The sequence below is a fragment of the Mesoplodon densirostris genome, chromosome 13, assembly GCF_025265405.1.
Source record: "Mesoplodon densirostris isolate mMesDen1 chromosome 13, mMesDen1 primary haplotype, whole genome shotgun sequence".
In the NCBI taxonomy this organism is placed as follows: Eukaryota; Metazoa; Chordata; class Mammalia; order Artiodactyla; family Ziphiidae; genus Mesoplodon; species Mesoplodon densirostris.
Genome location: NC_082673.1, coordinates 77,332,884 through 77,351,107, shown reverse-complemented (window position 1 = coordinate 77,351,107; position 18,224 = coordinate 77,332,884). Strand labels below are relative to the sequence as shown.

The window sequence follows — 18,224 nt, the reverse complement described above, 5'->3', positions numbered from 1 at the left end:
AAAATCCCTATGTTTCCCATTAAAATAGACTAAAGTTCTTATTTATTTATTTGTTTATTTAGACTACGTCGGGTCTTAGTTGCAGCATGCAGACTCTTAGTTGCCTTATGCATGCGGGATCTAGTTCCCAGAGATTGAACCCCGGCCCCCTGCATTGGGAGCTCAGAGTCTTACCCACTGGACCACCAGGGAAGTCCCTAGACTAAAGTTCTTAAAGCATACAAGGCCTTTCATAGTATAGCCCTAATCTATGTGGAATTGGGGCTAGAATTCATAGCATAGCCCCAATCTGTCTTTCCAAGTGCACCTTTGGCACTTTTCTCTCCCCCACCTTTTTCCTTCCAAAGCACTCTATCTTTAAACCATATACAGCATATTGTGTCTTTTCATAATTTCATTCATGCTTCTTTCTAGTATAACTTATTCTTTCTTCCCTAACATCTAGACAAAATTAATTTATTACCTTTATGATGCACTGTACTTTTTTCATACTACTAATATGATATTACAGTGATGTTATAATTATATCTCTTACTCCCTTAATTGATTGCCAATTTATTGGGGCAGCACTCTCATATTCCCTTTTTTATCCTTATTACTTATTAGTGCATATCTGTTTAAACAAAATTAAATTTTTGTTATATTTGAAACATACCACAATTTTTCGTTAGTTTAAAAATTAACTAGTAAAAATGACTTTTTAAAAAATTAGAATATTCTTGTCTTGGAAATATGCATTTTCAAAATTTTAATAGCCTCTTAAATGATCTTAAAATGGTAATGATTTAGGAATTAGCACTCCAAATTACAAGTTAGCGATTATTGCTTGTGGGGGGGTGTAGAGGTCGAGATTATGGTAGCTGTTTAATTCCAAATCCTCTGATTCCTGGCAAATACAAAGAGGATAATCCCTGAGAGCTTGTCTACTTTGTGTACTGAATCGTTTGTCACCCTTGATGCAGTGGGAGAGTGGTAACTAAAATCTTCCATTCATGTAAAGTTTTGCAGGCCTTGGAGGTACTCCCTGTAGCACCACCACCTGAACCAAGACCATTGACAGCAGAAGAAGTGAAACGACTAGAAGAACAAGAAGAAGATACATTTAGAGAACTAAGGATTTTTTTAAGAAATGTTACACATAGGCTTGCTATTGACAAGCGATTCAGAATATTTACTAAACCTGTTGACCCTGATGAGGTATTAATTTAATCTTTGGATCAAAATGCTTCAGAATTAGAGACTATTTGACTAGTTAATGTGGTTCCCTCTGTATACTGTGATCTTGTTTTCTGTATTTGGAAACATACCAAGTAGTGTCCTAAGCACATAGAGGCTTCAAGAGCCATGTAAAGCATTTTCCTTTCCTGCAGAGTGTAGACAGTTAACTTTGCCCAACTCAAATGTTGTAGAAGTAATTTTGAGAATGTCTTAATGCTACGTGATATTACTGTGACCTACACGGTTAAGAATGAGGTCCTAAGGTGACATTGAAGGGTGGGTGGCATTTGGATGAGGAAAGAGGTTTAGGATGTTACTGGAGATATAGGTGCCCAAGAATAAGAATGAATACAAAACAAAACTCGCCTTAAATAGAGTCACAGTTTTGTATTAATATATTTTCATTATATCTTATGTATTTATTCTCTCTCCTTTATTTTGCCTGGTAGAAAAACTTGACTCAAAGTTCTTACTGTTCAGAGTTAATTTAGTGATTTGGTCATTTGCTTGAATTTTAGGTTCCTGATTATGTCACTGTAATAAAGCAACCAATGGACCTTTCATCTGTAATCAGTAAAATTGATCTCCACAAGTATCTGACTGTGAAAGACTATTTGAGTGATATCGATCTAATCTGTAGTAATGCTTTAGAATACAATCCAGATAGAGATCCTGGAGGTGAGCATTATTGGTTTTGTTTTTCTTCCTCAGAGGGTGGAATGGGGGCTGCTAATGCTTAGTGGCGGGTGATTTCATACTAGGTGCTAAATAAACATTTTATATTCACAGTGCCATTCAGTCCTCAACAACGATATCCTCATTTTACAGTTGAGAAAAATGGAAGTTTAGAGAGGTTAAAAAACTTACTCAGGGGCTTCCCTGGTGGCGCAGTGGTTGAGAGTCCGCCTGCCGATGCAGGGGACACGGGTTCGTGCCCCGGTCCGGGGAGATCCCACATGCCGCGGAGCGGCTGGGCCCGTGAGCCATGGCCGCTGAGCCTGCGCATCCGGATCCTGTGCTCCGCAACGGGAGAGGCCACAACAGTGAGAGGCCCGAGTACGGCAAAAAACAAACAAACAAACAAACAAAAACTTACTCAAGGTCATACTATCAGGAAGTGGCAGAGGCAGAATTCAAATGCAGGTTTCTTTCGCTCCAGAACAATTATATGATATAGCCTCTAATGAAACACAAAATTGCATAACAACTTAGCTTGTTTCTTTTGTTTATCAATGTTCTTTCTCAAAGTAGAAAAATTAATGCTCTCTGTAATAAAATAAGTTTGAAAGGATTTTCTTAGTTAAGACCATTATAAATTTTATTACAAAAGTAATATAACATAATACTTGCTAACAGTAATACTTAAAAAACTAAGTCACCCATTTCCTTTCTCCGAGGGTGGACACTGTTAAGTTTGGGGTTATCTTTCCAGACCTTTTCTATGCGTAGAATGCATTCACGTTCTACCTCACATACCCAGTCCGTTGAATAAAATGTATAAAGTAAGGGATTTTTAAGCAATATATTTGTTCATATTTATAATGATATATTCAAATATCTATATGTTTGTTATAAATGCGTTCATTTCCAAAAAATATTCTCTCAGGTGCTTTTTCCTAGCTTCCTATTCTTGCTTTATGGATGCTGTGCCCTTAACTGTCTTCGTGGATAATTTTTTTAAATAGTTCTATTTCCTGCGTTGGCTCTCTCCTCCAGTACATTGGCATTCTGTTTTTAAGTTTGTAGCGCTTATAAATTAGATTGATTTCCACCACTAAGAGTTTCCACAACAATTTATTTTTATTTTTATTTATTTATTTCTTTTTTCGGTACGCGGGCCTCTCACCGCCACAGCCTCTCCCGTCGCGGGGCACAGGCTCCGGACGCGCAGGCCCAGCAGCCATGGCTCACGGGCCTAGCCGCTCCGCAGCATGCGGAATCCTCCCAGACCGGGGCACGAACCTGTGTCCCCTGCATTGGCAGGCAGACTCCCAACCACTGTGCCATCAGGGAAGCCCTCCTCAACAATTTAAAAGCTCACTGTTCGTCCCTCGGCAGTCTTCGGCCCACACCTTCCCTAGACTTTATTCTGTAGTTCAGAGTTCTGGAGGTAAGCAGTGGGAAACAGCCTACCAAGTTGGGAATACCCCTTAACTGTAGAAAGAAGGAAGCATTTATCCTGGAGAAAGAGGGCTTTTTCTGTTTCATTGCAGTCATACTGCCACTGTTTCCCTTTTCGTCCTGTGTGACAATCTAAAATGACTTTAGAGCAGTGGTGTTCACACTTTAGCTACCATCAGCATCTCCTACAGGACATGTTAAGATGCAGCTTGCTGGCCCTCACCTCCACAATTTCTGAGTCTGTAGATGCAGGGCCTGAGAATGATGTGCATTCTGACAAATGCCAAGGTTTTGCCCATGCTGCCACACTCCAGGAACCAATGAACTTTGCCTGGCCTTTCTTCAGGCCATGTTAGAAGTCCCCAGCAACATCCCTTCTGTTATTATAGCTGTTCCTGTCAACTATAAACTGAATATTGTGTGAATTTTGCAGCCTACTGCCCTGTGAGGGGGACTGATCCAGCCGTTCAAGCAAATTTACATTCACTTATTATCTGCCTGTTGCCTCAAGGCATTTTCCAGTTTACAGTGCTTAGGCTCAGTTTTGGATTTTTTTCTAGTGTTTCCTATGTAGGGTTGCTGTTTCATTGTCTTTGTTTAGTTTCTCTGTCAATGTAATAACATCCTCTATATCTCTTCCAAAATTGTTTTACATCCCTGGTTCACTCATGACACTGATAGCCTTCCTTGCTGTTTTTGTGTCATTATGTTGTTTAGTTTTGCTACTGATTGATTCTTATATTTCCTCTGGTATTTCAAAGGGATCTGGATAGGATAGGACAGGGCAATGAAATTAGGTTTAGTCTGCCGTGTTGAATCAGATGTCCGGAACATTAGATTAACATCAAAAACAGAAATAACACAATTCCAGTAACTTTTACTATTCATGGTGGAAGTAAAAAAGGAATTGTAATGGCTATAACCTTAGCCCAACATATGGTGTTAATTTTTGTTACATTAGCAAAAGGAAAACATTTTAAAATTCTTTATTCATTCCATAGATCGTCTTATTAGACATAGAGCCTGTGCTTTAAGAGATACCGCCTATGCAATAATTAAAGAAGAACTTGATGAAGACTTTGAGCGGCTTTGTGAAGAAATTCAGGAATCTAGGAAGAAGAGAGGTAGGAAAATGATTTGATATCAGAAAAAGATGCTTTAGATGTATTGAGTCCTTTTAATTAATTGTTCATGTAATTTTCAAATCTGGAAATTTGATTTGATATTCCACATGTCTGTTATAAGGTTGTAGCTCTTCCAAATATGCCCCATCTTACTACCATGTAATGCCAAAGCAAAGTTCCACTCCTGCTGGTGATAGAAGACCAGATCCAGAGAAAAATGAAAAGCTGAAGACCCCCAGTACTCCTATGGCTTGCAGCACTCCTGGTAAGTGCACTTATGTAATTTTTACTTACGAAACTATAGCCTTTATTCTCCTCTAATGCTGTTTACTTTTTCCATCAGTTTCCTTTGTCTATATTGATGCCGCGAATTATGTTGATTTCATTAACAGTAAGGCAACTTTTCATTCTTGAAGTAAATCCAGGCTTGCAATAAAGTACCACTTGCAATCCCAGTTCACCTTTCACCTCTCAGGTCACAATCTAATTGTGGTATGACTTGATTTGAAACTGACTTTTATTTCCTATAAATCCTAGTCTGTTTCCTGTTCCTCTTTATTCTTAGAGTATAACTCCATGGAGTACCAACCCAAATCCTGTGGGGTTCCTGAGGCCTTTCTTCTTTGGCAAGCTCTTAATTCCAGTTTTTGCTCTTTAAGCTCCATGAATTTCCGACTGTCCTCAGCTTCTTAGCCTCTCAGCTATTCATTTGTTTTCCCAGATTTTGGTGCCATAATTCCTCAATGCTTTTAAACAGAATGTTCATAGAGACAGTATTCATTTGGGAGCAACCCAAATGCAGGTCAACAGTAGAATGGAAAAATACGGATTATTATACAAAAGTGAAAATTATTAAACTTCAACTACATACAACAGTATGGATGAGTCTCCCAAACATAAGGTTGCAGTGTGGTTATACTGCATCTAATCTAGGCAGAATGTTGAATCTCTGTATACTGTAGTTTCTTCATCTGTAAAATGATGTTGATAATGGTAGCAAACCTGATCAGGTTAAAGTGGAATTTCAGTGAGTTAGTACATATAAAGGCCTTAGAAGAGTTCCTACTATACAGTAAGCACTCAGTAAGTGTAAGCTATTTTTAGTCTTGTCCTTCCTTCAGGTCATTCCTTATACTACTGCCAAAGTGACCTTTGTAATATATGCATCAGACAATTCATGTCATTGCCCTCCTTAAAGTTATTCGATTTTTAAAAAAATTATTCAAGATAAAATCCAAATTCCTTAGAATGACAGGTCATTGACCACTTTCTACCTTCTCACAGAATTCTCTACTTTTGTTTGTATATTCCAACCATACAATACTATGGTTATATCTCAGATTCTCCTCTTAATATCGCAGGAGGTATTTTTTTCTCCCACTTACTTAGACTTTAAAAAATTGTTGAATGTTCTCTTACCCTTTTTCTTTAAATTATTTGAAGCTCAGTTGAAGAGAAAAGTCCGCAAAAAGTCGAAATGGTACTTAGGCACCATAACCAAACGAAGGAGGATTTCACAGGCAAAAGATGATGGCCAAAATGTCGTAGATGACAAAATTGAGAGTGATACAGAGGAAAATCAAGATACAAGTGTAGACCACAATGAGACTGGAAACACAGGGGAGTCTTCAATGGAGGAAAATGAAAAGCAGCAAAATGCCTCTGAAAGCAAAATGGAATTGGAAAATAATAATTCAAGTACTTGTTTTGAAAATCACCTTGAAGGATCTAGAAAGACTATAGCATGTACAGAATTGAGGAAAGATAAGATCACTTGCAATGGAGATGCTTCTGGCTCTCAGATAACAGACATTTCTGATGAAAATGAAGCAAAAGGTAAGTCTCAGTCAAGCAACTTACTAATTTTAAAAGATGTTTCATTCAGAGTTCTTAAACAGTCAATTACCATCTCAGTTTACTCCTTTTTCCTTGTCTTTCAGAGTACAGGAGTTAATTAGGGAAAATAGCATTATCTTTAATAACTATTGAGCTAGTAAATCACTGTTGTTAAAAGCACACTATAGCATCAAACAGACCTGGACTTGAGCCTCTAGTTTACTGCTTAGTAGCTTGTGACCTCGGTCAAGATTCTTGACCCATCAAGCGTCAGTTTTCTCATTTGCAAAATTGGGGTAGATAGTTGCTGGGTAATAAGATATTCTGAGAATTGAATAAAGTAATTCATCTAAAGCATGTAGCAAAGTGCTTGGCTATACAATTTTTAAAAGCTGGCAGGATACCCTCTCATTTTTAAGCAAGATAAGCAGTTTATCTTGTGATTTCTTGCTGAGTGATGTAGAACAACTGTTACCCACCCCCATCATTCCTCTATCCCTACTGAAGGTTTAGCCCAAGGTTATTTATATTTATTCTAATGATCCTGCTCCCAAAGTCTTTCATGTAGAATTGTTTCCTGTCTGCACCTTTTTGGACCTTTGGCATTAGATTTGTTTGGTTTTTGGAAAAGCCAAACATTATTTAGTCTTACAAAGCAAAAAAAAAAGGGTAACAGGGTCAAAACTTTATTTTGGTCAAAAACAAGTATTGACTAAGTTAATGAGACTGGTTTTCTTCAGTGGCTTATATGCTGTAGATAAATCTTTTCCAAGGACTTCCTTAAAATGAGTTTCGTGTGTTTGAGTAATCTTAGAATGGTCTAGGATATAGCCTTTCCGACGTGGATATTTTAAATGTTAATCCTCTGGCTGTATAATTTAGTATGTTTTGTTTAGGTTCAAAGTTTATTTTTTCTTTTATCATTATCTTTTTTAAAAGGACACTATTTACTGAGACAGGTACCTGTTTACATGTCAGGAGATTTGGGTTCTTGTCCTGGCTCTTAGAACAGGTAGGTATGTTGACCATAGAAAAGTCTTCCCCTTTCTTTGGCCTCATTTTTCTCATCTCTCAGTGAGTAGATTGTTCTAGATCAGGGATAGGCAAACTTTATCTGTAAAGGACCAGATAGTTACAACTATTCAACCCTGCTGGAAAAGCCACATTGACACACATATGTAAAATGAGCATGGTTGTGTTCTAAGAAAACTTTAATTATGGATTAATTAAATCCAGATTTAGCCTATGCATAGTAGTTTGCAACTCCTATTCGAGATTACTGAAGCCCCTTCCAGCTCTTAAATTCTGAGCTTTATGCCTAAGTAGGAGACAGTCTAATCTGTTGAGGATCCCTTGAAATACTCTATTTGAGAAAATATTTCTGAAATGTCCTTAATTTTTTTTTTTTTTTTTTTTGGCCGTGCCATGCGGCATGCAGGTTCTTAGTTCCCCGACCAGGGATTGAACCTGTGCCCCCTGAAGTGGAAGCTCAGACTCCTAACCACTTGGACCACCAGGGAATTCCCTGTCCTTAATTTTTGAGTGTGTAAATGGCAGCATCTTAATCTTACAGCAGAGTCAATAAACCAGAACAGGGGTTTGTGTCTAAGTAAATATGACCTGCTATTTAATCTGCCTAATATTTATTTTAGGTATTATAAAATGTCTATGAAACAAATAATAGTTATTTATTTTTTCATTCTAGAAATGTGTGTTCTGCGAATGACTCGAGCTAGACGTTCCCAAGTAGAGCAACAGCAGCTCATCAGTGTTGAAAAGGCTTTGGCAATTCTTTCTCAGCCTACACCCTCACTTGTTGTGGACCATGAGCGATTAAAAGTATGTAAATTGAGATCATAATGCTTTCATTGTGCAAATTAGAAACATAACCCACCAAAAGAGGGATTGTAATAGTACATTGTATAAATTTGGCATGTAATAAATAATGATCTTTTATGAAAGGATAAACTTGGTATAGAATAACTTTCATAAAGGCAGTGGTTAGAGATGGCTAGTATGTTGATATTATTGTTTTTAACATACTTGTCTGTATCACTGATCCCATACATTGTTTTTATAACCATTACATATGGCCATTTTAGTTGGTTTTTACTTAACAAAAACATGCAACCGTGGTTAACTATGAGGTAATGGAATATCAAGGTAAGACCAGACTTGAAGAATCACAGAAATTTATCAACAGTAAGTCCATTTCAGTCATGACAAAAAACACTGAGTGGATGGAAATTCCTTTTTGTAAGAAAAGAACCCTGACGCTGTGAGGTAGTTCATCATTTATGTACTGTCTCTTTTTATTTCACATAACAGAATTGATTATAATGTACTCATAGTGCCATAAAATATTCTGCAAAAATGTTGCCTTTTTTCCTGTTAGTCTAATTTGAGATTATTTTTTAATTTGTCTCTAGTGATGTATGGCTAGAATTGAAGTTGGCAACCTCCTCAGCTGTAGTTTTTAGGATGAGAGGCCAGAGTCATAGAATGTTGATAACATTAACTTACAGCTGAATGTCAGAGTCACTATCAGAGGCTGCAGTGTCTCATTAGATGACTTGGTCTGCCTTCTCTCTGGCTTATATGCTAAAAATGCTCCCACATCTTCAAAACTAAAATATCTCAGGGAATTTCTCTCACATATGTAACACTTACGTTTTCTTTTAGAATCTTTTGAAGACTGTTGTTACAAAAAGTCAAGAATACAATATTTTTCAGTTGGAAAATTTGTATGCTGTAATCAGCCAGTGTATTTATCAGCATCGCAGGGATTATGACAAAACAACACTTATTCAGGTAAACTAATATATATGAGAAGTTAACACATTATGAAAACTTTTAAATACCATTTTTTAATGTGTGGATTATGGATTATTTCTAGGTATAACTGTGTTCTGTGCTTTTTTAAATCTAGCACTTAAATTAGTTTGTGTTGCTTTAATAAGCAGTGGAGCACTGTAGTATCTGTAAACTATGAAAAATCTATTTTGTGTGTATATTGATGAAGATATATAGTTCCTTTTTAAGACAGACTTAACATAGACCTATTTGTCTTTACTTAATCTTGCTTTATAGTGGGCATTCAAGTACTAATGTTTAAAAATAGAGTTTGGCTGATACCTATATATATATATACACATATATATATATACACATATATATATAACTGGTGTCTACTATATACCTATTAGCATGTAATATATATAGTATTTAGTATATCTAATAAAGTATACTATGGTACCTATACAGAATAATATATATGTAACAGTAGTACCTACAAAATATAAAGTATTAATATCTATATATACACCAGTGCTTTGATTAATAACTGTATGAGTTTAATGTAAGATGAAAGCATCTCAGACTTACTTCAAAGAGGTTTAAATAATGAAGTCCCATCAGTGATACCATTCTATGTGATAGTCATAAACACTGAACAAAGTTTCTGTTTCACTATCAGATATATACATGGATAATAATATCCTTAAGGTTGTTTACTGCAAAAAAAAAAACCCAGCAATGGAGTCATGTTTCTTTGATTTTTTCCATATTGAAACTTACTATTTTTCCTTCCTATCCTTTATCTAGAAAATGGAGCAAGAGATAGAAAACTTCAGTTGTTCCAGATCATGATGTCCTGGTACCAAATATTCTTTATATTCCATTCCTATTTAATTCACCTTTGTCATGCTGAAATGAAATCCTGCATCTTTAAGGAAAAGATTAAAATAGTAAATAATATTTAAACTTTTCTGGTATTTATGTACATGTGTAAGATAAATTACAGAGATAACTGATAAATATTGGAATTTTCATTGAGTCACTGTAGTATAGTATTCCTGTGGTTATCAGTAGTTAAAGTGTGGCCAACCCTTAATAAAGTTATTTTGATAACTAATGTTTATGGCACTTAAGAGTAATTAGTGACATTGACATTCTTTTGTTTTAAGCACTTTTAATTTTATCCTTCCTAAAAATAGTTTATTGTGTCAGACTAGAAACTTATTTAACCATTGTCTCTTTGCCATCCTTTGTCATCTTTGTTTTCTTCAATGCCCATCTCCCATCTGCCTTTAGCGTCCCCGCCTGTTCACTTAAAAGCTAGTGTTCGAGTAGTGATTCGCAGGAGGGCCCTTGAACAACTTCTAGCTGCACCACAATTCTGTACTTGAAGGTCAAAATTAATGCTTTTTAGATAAACATTTTTTATAATTCTCATTTAGATTAATAAAAATTTTAAATATTTTTTATGATTATATATACAACAAATGTATTAATGACTACTTTGTTAAACATCTTTTTAATAGCATGAAATTTTTATATTTGAAAACTATTTATATCCTTCTAAATGTGTTTAGGTTGTATTCTATAGATACCTTTTATATACAATTTTGTAAATATTATAAATTTTGTATTAATGATACCAAAAATGAATTTCTGTCTTAAAGCAATAAAAACATTCACTTCCATGCATATTCACTCCCTTCCGCCCCCCGCCCATGTTTTTTCTTTTTAGGAGACATTCTACTATTAGTTTGTGAAATAGCTTCTGTTGGAAACTTCTTTTGAGGGGAATAGGAGATAATGATCTCATGTGAGAGATTCTGGATTCTAATACAGTTTCTGAGTTAAACTGCCTTTTGTTGTCGTTTTATCTGGATATTGTATTTAAAGGCTTCTAAAACTCAACTCAGATACCTTAATTAGTAGATACTGTCTTATGTAATGCGTGATGCAATGCGAGTCACTGAAAACATTTAAGTATCTGTATATTCCTGGATTCGCATACACACACATGTACTCATTTTTAGTGAAGTTTATTATAACTTATTCTAGATGCATTTTGTATAACTAGGATTTTATTTTATATGTATAGCTTCTATAATAAATTTTAAAGGTGAAAATTGCTTCTCAAAGTTGTTTCTGTTTCTTAATTATTTTAAAATAATTCAATGCAAAACAGTTGCAAAAATCTGTTTTATTACTGTGCATAATTTAAAATGCTGTTGGCACTGAAAAGTGTATTCTTAAGCTACAAAGACTAATCTGCTTCCTGTCCTTTTCATGACATACTGTCTGCAGATATGGGAAGTAATATATCTACAGTCCTATGTAGACTTTCAAAACCATGCTGAAATTGGAAACCTAGAATTTTTTTTCTCATTTTTTTGCTTAAAAGTACAATCAGGCTATAGTAATTAGGCAAGAAAAAGAAATAAAAGGCATATTCACAGATGATCTTATATATAGAAAATCCTAAAGAATCCACAAAACATCGGTTAGAGCCAATAAATACCGCAAAGTTTCAGGATAGAATATCAGCATAAAAATCAGTTGTATTTCTGTATACTAGCAATGAATGATCCAAAAAGGAAACTAAGAAAGCAGTTCCATTTACAATAACACCTAAGACAATAGAACACCTAGGAATGAATTTAACCAAGGCAGTGTAAACTTGTACACTCATGACTAAGAAATATTGTTGAGAGAAATTAAATAACACCTAAATAAATGGAAAGAGATCCTGTATTCATGTATTGGAAGACTTAATGTTGTTAAAATGGCAGTGTTCCCCAAAGCAATCCGCAGATTCAGTGCAATACTTTCAAAGTCCCAATGGGCCTTTTTGCAGAAATGGGAAAGTCAGTCCTAAATTCATAACGGAACTGCAAGGGACCCTGACTGGCCAAAACAATCTTGAAAAAGAAGAGAAAGTTAGAAGACTCATACTTTCTTTATTCCAAAACTTAAACGAAGTTACATTCACAAAACAGTGTGGTACTGGCATAAAGGACAGACAAATTTAAGAGCTAAAACTATAAAATCCTTAGAAGAAAACATGACCTTGAATTTGGCGATGATTTCTTGAAGATGGCACGAAAAATACTCTAGCAACTAGAGGAAAATTGGATAAATGGTATTTCATCAAAATTAAAAACCTTCATAGTGCTTCTGCAGATAGTATCTATACTATAATTATTATATAATTATGTAATTTAATATGATACTACCTTAAAACTCAACAAGAAAAAGACAATCCAGCAACGGATGTTTCTGATGACTTAACAGTTTTGAAGAGTACTGGTCAGATATTTTGGAAGATCTCCCTCTGTTGGAATTAGTCTGTTTTTCTCATGATTAGACTGGGATTATGGGTTTTGGGGAGGAAGATCACAGAAGTAAAGTGATCATATCAAGGTTACTTACTATCATGGTGAGTTATGACTGTTGATTGACCTTGATCACCTGGCAGAAGCAGTGTTTCTCAGGTTTCTCCATTGTAAAATTACTCTTTGGGTACTGAGCTCTGGAGGAAGATCACTGTATAGAGCCCAGTCTTAAGGAACAAGAAGTTACACTCCCCCTTCGCCTTTTTTGTTTTGTTTTGTTTTGTTTTTTTACTGTTTCTATCAGGGATCCCTATAAGTGTACACCATGGGATCAACTGAGATTATTTCAGTTTCACTTACCTTCTCTTCAGTACAACCTCCCTGCCACATAACACACACACAGAATACATTTTTGCTCAAAGTAATGCAATTGAGAGATTTCCCCATAATAAGAGGGACTTTATTAGGACTTGAGTGTCAGGTAACTACTTGCTGAGAGATACTATATGTGGGGGTAAAAACTCTATTTATTTTTTACTGACATAGAGTTGATTTACAATGTTATGTTAGTTTCTGGTGTAAAGCAAAGTGATTCGGTTATACATATATTTCTGCACATCTGTGTTTCCTTTTACCTGGTGCCTGGAAAAAATTAATATTTATAGTTTTAAAATATATTTATATATTATTATATGTATTAAATATATATATAAGCAGAGTAAGGCAGAAAATGTTCTCACCCCTTTCCTTCCAGAGATCTTTCCTAGAAATTGTGCACACTTCCCTTTTTTATCTCACTGGCTGGAACTTAGTCACATGGCCCCATTTTGTTGAGAGAGAGAGAGAGGGAGAGGGAGGGAGAAAGGAAATAGCTGGAATTCCAGAAGCTATCTTGGACTGTGAGGTGACCTTAAAGATGGAAAGATTCAGGGACTATAATATTTTTAAATTCAGGACTTGTTGCTTATAGGAAGTAAAAGCTGAAAAAGTAAGGAGCCACTGAGTCCTTGAGCACACAAGTGGCATGGTCAAATGGACTTGAAAGCTTTTCTTAGATGGTCTAGAAAAGTGACAGGCTAGAGGCAGGAAAGTCAAAAGAAAGACTTAGAAGGCATATTTGTAAAGGCTTAGTAAGACCTTGATTAGTAGTACAGTGCGTATTAAAGATAATTCCATAGTAGTATACCTAAGCCCCCTGGAGATTGGTGGGGATATTCATAGTAATTCAGAAAAGTTGCCAGTTTCAGAGATGAGTTGAATACAATTGAAAACATTTTGATTTTCAGGTAATATGGGGAGGCAGAAGAGAGTACAGTCTTTATAGTCCATATTTTGAACATAATTGTTGTGGTAGGCTGAAAAATGGCCACCAGAAAGATATCTTCATCCTAATCCCTGGAACCTGTGAATGTTTCCTTCTATGGCAAAACAAAAAAGGAAAGGGTTCTTTAGATATAATTAAGGATCTTCAGATGGGGAGATTATTCTCGATTGTGTGGACCCTAAATGCAGTTATGTATCCTGATGAAAGGGAGACAGAGGCAGGTTTTAAAGAGGAGGCAGTGTGACCATCAAGTCAAAAATTGACATCAGGGACTTCCCTGGTGGCACAGTGGTTAAGAATCTGCCTGCCAATGCAGGGGACACGGGTTCGAGCCCTGGTCCAGGAAGATCCCACATGCGGCAGAGCAACTAACCCCGTGCGCCACAACTGCTGAGCCTGCGCTCTAGAGCCCGTGAGCCACAGCTACTGAGCCCACGTGCCACAACTACTGGAGCCCGCATGCCTAGAGCCTGCGCTCCGCAACAAGAGAAGCCACCGCAATGAGAAGCCCACGCACCGCATCAAAGAGTAGCCCCTGCTCACCGCAACTAGAGAAAGCCCGCGTGCAGCCATGAAGACCCAGCGCATCCCAAAAACAAAAAAGAAAGAAATTGACATCATGTGGCCACAAGAAAGAAAATGCTGGCAGCCAGCCACCAGAAGCTAGACAAAGCAAGGAACAGATTCTCCCCTCCTTCCTCTAGAGGAGTGCAGCCCTGCCAACATTTTGAGTTTGGCCTAGTGATATTGATTTTGTTCTTCTTGCCTCCAAAATTGTAGGAGTTATAATTAAATGATGGTGAGAGGGGCTTCCCTGGTGGTGCAGTGGTTAAGAATGCGCCTGCCAGTGCAGGGGACACGGGTTCGAGCCCTGGTCCGGGAAGATCCTACATGCTGCGGAGCATGTAAGCCTGTGCTCCACAACAAGAGAAGCCCTCAGTGAGAAGCCCGCTCACCTCAATGAAGAGTAGCCCCCGCTCGCCGCAACTAGAGAAAGGCTGCACGCAACAACGAAGACCCAATGCAGCCAAAACTAAAGTAGAATTTAAAAAAAGAAAATGATGGTGAGAAAGAACAACTCATCTCCCCTTGAGATGAGTCTTCCTCAGAAGATGAGGTGGTCATATGAGAGTAGGATGAGGAAGGAAATTAAAGAGGTTCTGAATCAATTTTATATGAAGGGGAATTTCTCACCTTGGAAATAGGAGTGCTACAAGTTTCAAAGCAAAAGGAAGGAGGTTTTTGCTTTTTAAAAAAATGTTTGTTCAGGGAGAAGGGCATGATTGGAATAGGGCATAGCTGGCTGCTAAAATGCTTCTTCAAACTGCACTTACTAAGGGGACTAGTAACTGCCTTTTTGCTGAATCAAATGTGCACTTCTTGGTCTTTTTCTTACTCTATTTCTCAGCACCATTCTATGTGATAGAACATGTATATGTTTTGAAACAATTTTTTTCTCCTGCCTGTTGGACACTACACCCATGTGGTTTTCTTTCCAGATTCCAGAGCTGCTCCTTTTTTTTTTTTTTTTTTTTCCCTTGTGGTGGCCTTCTTTCTCCACCCTTAGTCTTCATGTTCTCTAGAGCTTGGTCCCAGGCTCTCTTTTCACTCTGCACTCTTTCTCCACATGGTGTTCCTTGCTCTTAAGGCTTTGAATATCACCTGTATACTACCAACTACTCCCAAATTTATATCTCCAGGCCGTATCACTTTTCTGAACTAAAGTTCAATATCTCTTGATCTTTCCCTGAAACCTGCTGCTCCTCCAGAGTTCCTTTTATCAATAAATGCCGCTAGCATCCATCCAAATGCCAGAGCCAGAAACCTCAAGCTTCCCTCCCCTTCAGCTTCCAGTCCATTGCCAAGTCCTGATTGTCTGCCTCCCAAATATCTCTCAATTCTTTCCACTTCCTCTAGTAGCTCTCTCAACCCACTGAAATCACACACCTGTACTACTGCAAGAGCCTCCTGATTGGTCTGGCTTCTAATCTTGCCCCCTGCCATCCATTCTCCACTCAGTAGCCAAAATATTCTTTTAAGGAACTCAAATCTGATACCATCATTTTTTCATACTCAATGTTTCCCGTTGCAGATCCTTGTTATGGCTCCTGCCTGCCTCTCAGCTTCCTCTCTTCACTCTTCCCCTGGCTCACGACACTCTAGCCACAATTAGACTTTTTTCACTTCTTTTTTCCTACCTCTGGGCTTTTTTTTTTTTTTTTGCGGTACGCGGGCCTGTCACTGTTGTGGCCTCTACCGTTGCGGAGCACAGGCTCTGGTTGCGCAGGCTCAGTGGCCATGGCTCACGGGCCCAGCCGCTCCACGGCATGTGGGATCTTCCCGGACCGGGGCACGAACCCGTGTCCCCTGCGTCGGCAGGCGGACTCTCAACCACTGCACCACCAGGGAAGCCCTCTGGGCTTTTTCCTGTATTGTTCCCTTTGTCTAGAATGCCCCTCCCTTCCCCAGTGCATGTCTAACTCCTACTCCTATCCTTTACTTCTCAGCATGAAAGTAACTGTTTTAGAGAAGTCTTCCTGACCCCCCTCAATCTAAATGCAGTTTCCTATGTTAATCTATCATTTAATCTCTAATAGTCTTACATGACACTTACAATTTTTGCTGTATATTTTCTAATGTTTATTTAATGTTTATCTCACCACAAGATCATAGGCTTTTTAAAGTCAGGAGCTATGTTTGTTTTGTTTTTATGATTATAGATCTAGCACTTAACATAATAGGTTCATGGTTGACAATAAATAATCAGTTGACTTAATGATTGTGTAATGGATAAGCAGAACAGAAGATTAAAGAGCAGAATAGGAAGATAAGAAGTTGTTAGAAATAGAGGCCCATGGGGGCTACGGTAAGGGGAAGCCTACACTTCAGAAAAGGAGAGGGATCTAGCTAATAGCATCTAATTTTTAGAAAGATAAAATCATGTTTAGATTTTTAGAAGCTGCTTCTGTTAGATTTATCCAATTTTAAGGCTATTAAAAGAACAGATTTTCACTTGAAAATCTCAGATTTTCAAGTGAGATTGAAACCCGTCTAATTAATGATTGTATATTCTTAGCTTTGCATAGTCAGAATAAAGAAACTGAGGCTTAGATTAGGTAATTTATTCAATTTCACACGTAAGTGGGAGAAGCAGGACTCCACTAGGTCTGTTTGATCGAAATCCATGTTCTTAGTCACTTTCCCTGAACACATACTGTAGGTGCCCTACTCATAGGCTCTTGGCATTCAACATTCTGGTATATGCCATGGTTGGCAACCTGCAAATATCTATAACCCCACCTGAGGGTGTTGTCTTGATCCATGTTGGATGTAGGCTGGAAGTGACAGGAAGTTAACATCCCTGGGAATAGCTGCCAACCAGACAGAAGTAGGAGTCAGTGAATAATACCCCAGCTCCCTTGCCCCTTGGGTGGACAACTCTGAGGTGTGTTCTACACTTTGTCTCTAAGTTCTCCATGGAGGTTGAGCCCTAGGTCTCAGAGCAATAACCTGCTTGAAACTGGCTCTGTTAGCTTTCTTCCCTTCTCTGTCTCACTTTACTCCCCTGCCTGTACTTCTTGGCATCGCCTCCCAAATAACCACTTACCCACAGCCTTTACTCCAAGTCTGCTTTAGGAAGAATCCAACATAAGACACTCGCTCCATTTATAAAGTAAAGGAGAAAAATGTGAAATGCCCCAACAATAGCTATAAAATTTTTTTAGTCTTCTCAACTATTATTGAACCTCACAAACCAACATTAATTTCCTCAATATTTATTGTGATAGCCTAAACAATTTTATTTTCAAATTCCTTCCCATTTTAAAGATTATCTTAGTTATCTTGTAGCAATGTTAAATTATGTTTTTACTCTGTTTTTAAGAGGAAAAATCTGGAAGCTTCATGTTTAGGCTATGTAATTTTAGTATGCAAAGGTTGGAATTGAAATCACTATATTTGAGCAATCAACCCTGCCAACATCCGAGCTCTGGCTGAGAGTCAGAGAATAGCACTTAACATGCAGTGAGAGGACTCTTGGAATACTACTACCTTCAGAGCACATGCCAAATCAAAATGATTTAAACGTCCAAAAGATATGGGACTAAAACATTTAATGGATCAAAAAGTGCCAAACATGGGTACCCTGGACATGCAAACATTGTGAGCTACAAGTACCATTGTGGCTTCAAGATTGACTTGGGGAGAGGGCGGGTGTTGCTCATTGCAATAGATAATGGATTCATGAAATAATTTGGAAACTGATTACGTGTGATGAATCCTAATTATAGCTATTTACTGTGGTGAATATTTAGGAAAATCAGGGTCTTAAAAAAAAGACACTAGCATCTGCTTTAATTATTTAGGAAGAAAAATAAGTTACCCCCCAATCTTATGCTCTGTAATTATTTTTTACATTCAGTTTACGTGTTTTATATTTAGGACCACAGCATATGTCCCTTTTCTGTTTCTTCCTTA

General features: G+C 37.3%; 1 protein-coding gene across 1 annotated transcript in view; it reads left to right on the top strand.

Moving 5' to 3' along the window:
- ATAD2 (ATPase family AAA domain containing 2) overlaps positions 1-11,230 on the top strand; it is a 69,939-nt gene extending 58,709 nt beyond the window's left edge. Inside the window, exons 21-28 of the mRNA XM_060115700.1 lie at positions 1,001-1,197; positions 1,737-1,896; positions 4,341-4,463; positions 4,585-4,728; positions 5,907-6,299; positions 8,005-8,138; positions 8,982-9,110; positions 9,903-11,230. Of these exons, the coding sequence (XP_059971683.1) occupies positions 1,001-1,197; positions 1,737-1,896; positions 4,341-4,463; positions 4,585-4,728; positions 5,907-6,299; positions 8,005-8,138; positions 8,982-9,110; positions 9,903-9,947 (1,325 nt within the window). The 3' untranslated portion in view covers positions 9,948-11,230. The remainder of the gene's footprint in view (positions 1-1,000; positions 1,198-1,736; positions 1,897-4,340; positions 4,464-4,584; positions 4,729-5,906; positions 6,300-8,004; positions 8,139-8,981; positions 9,111-9,902) is intronic.
- Positions 11,231-18,224: the final 6,994 nt, after the last annotated feature.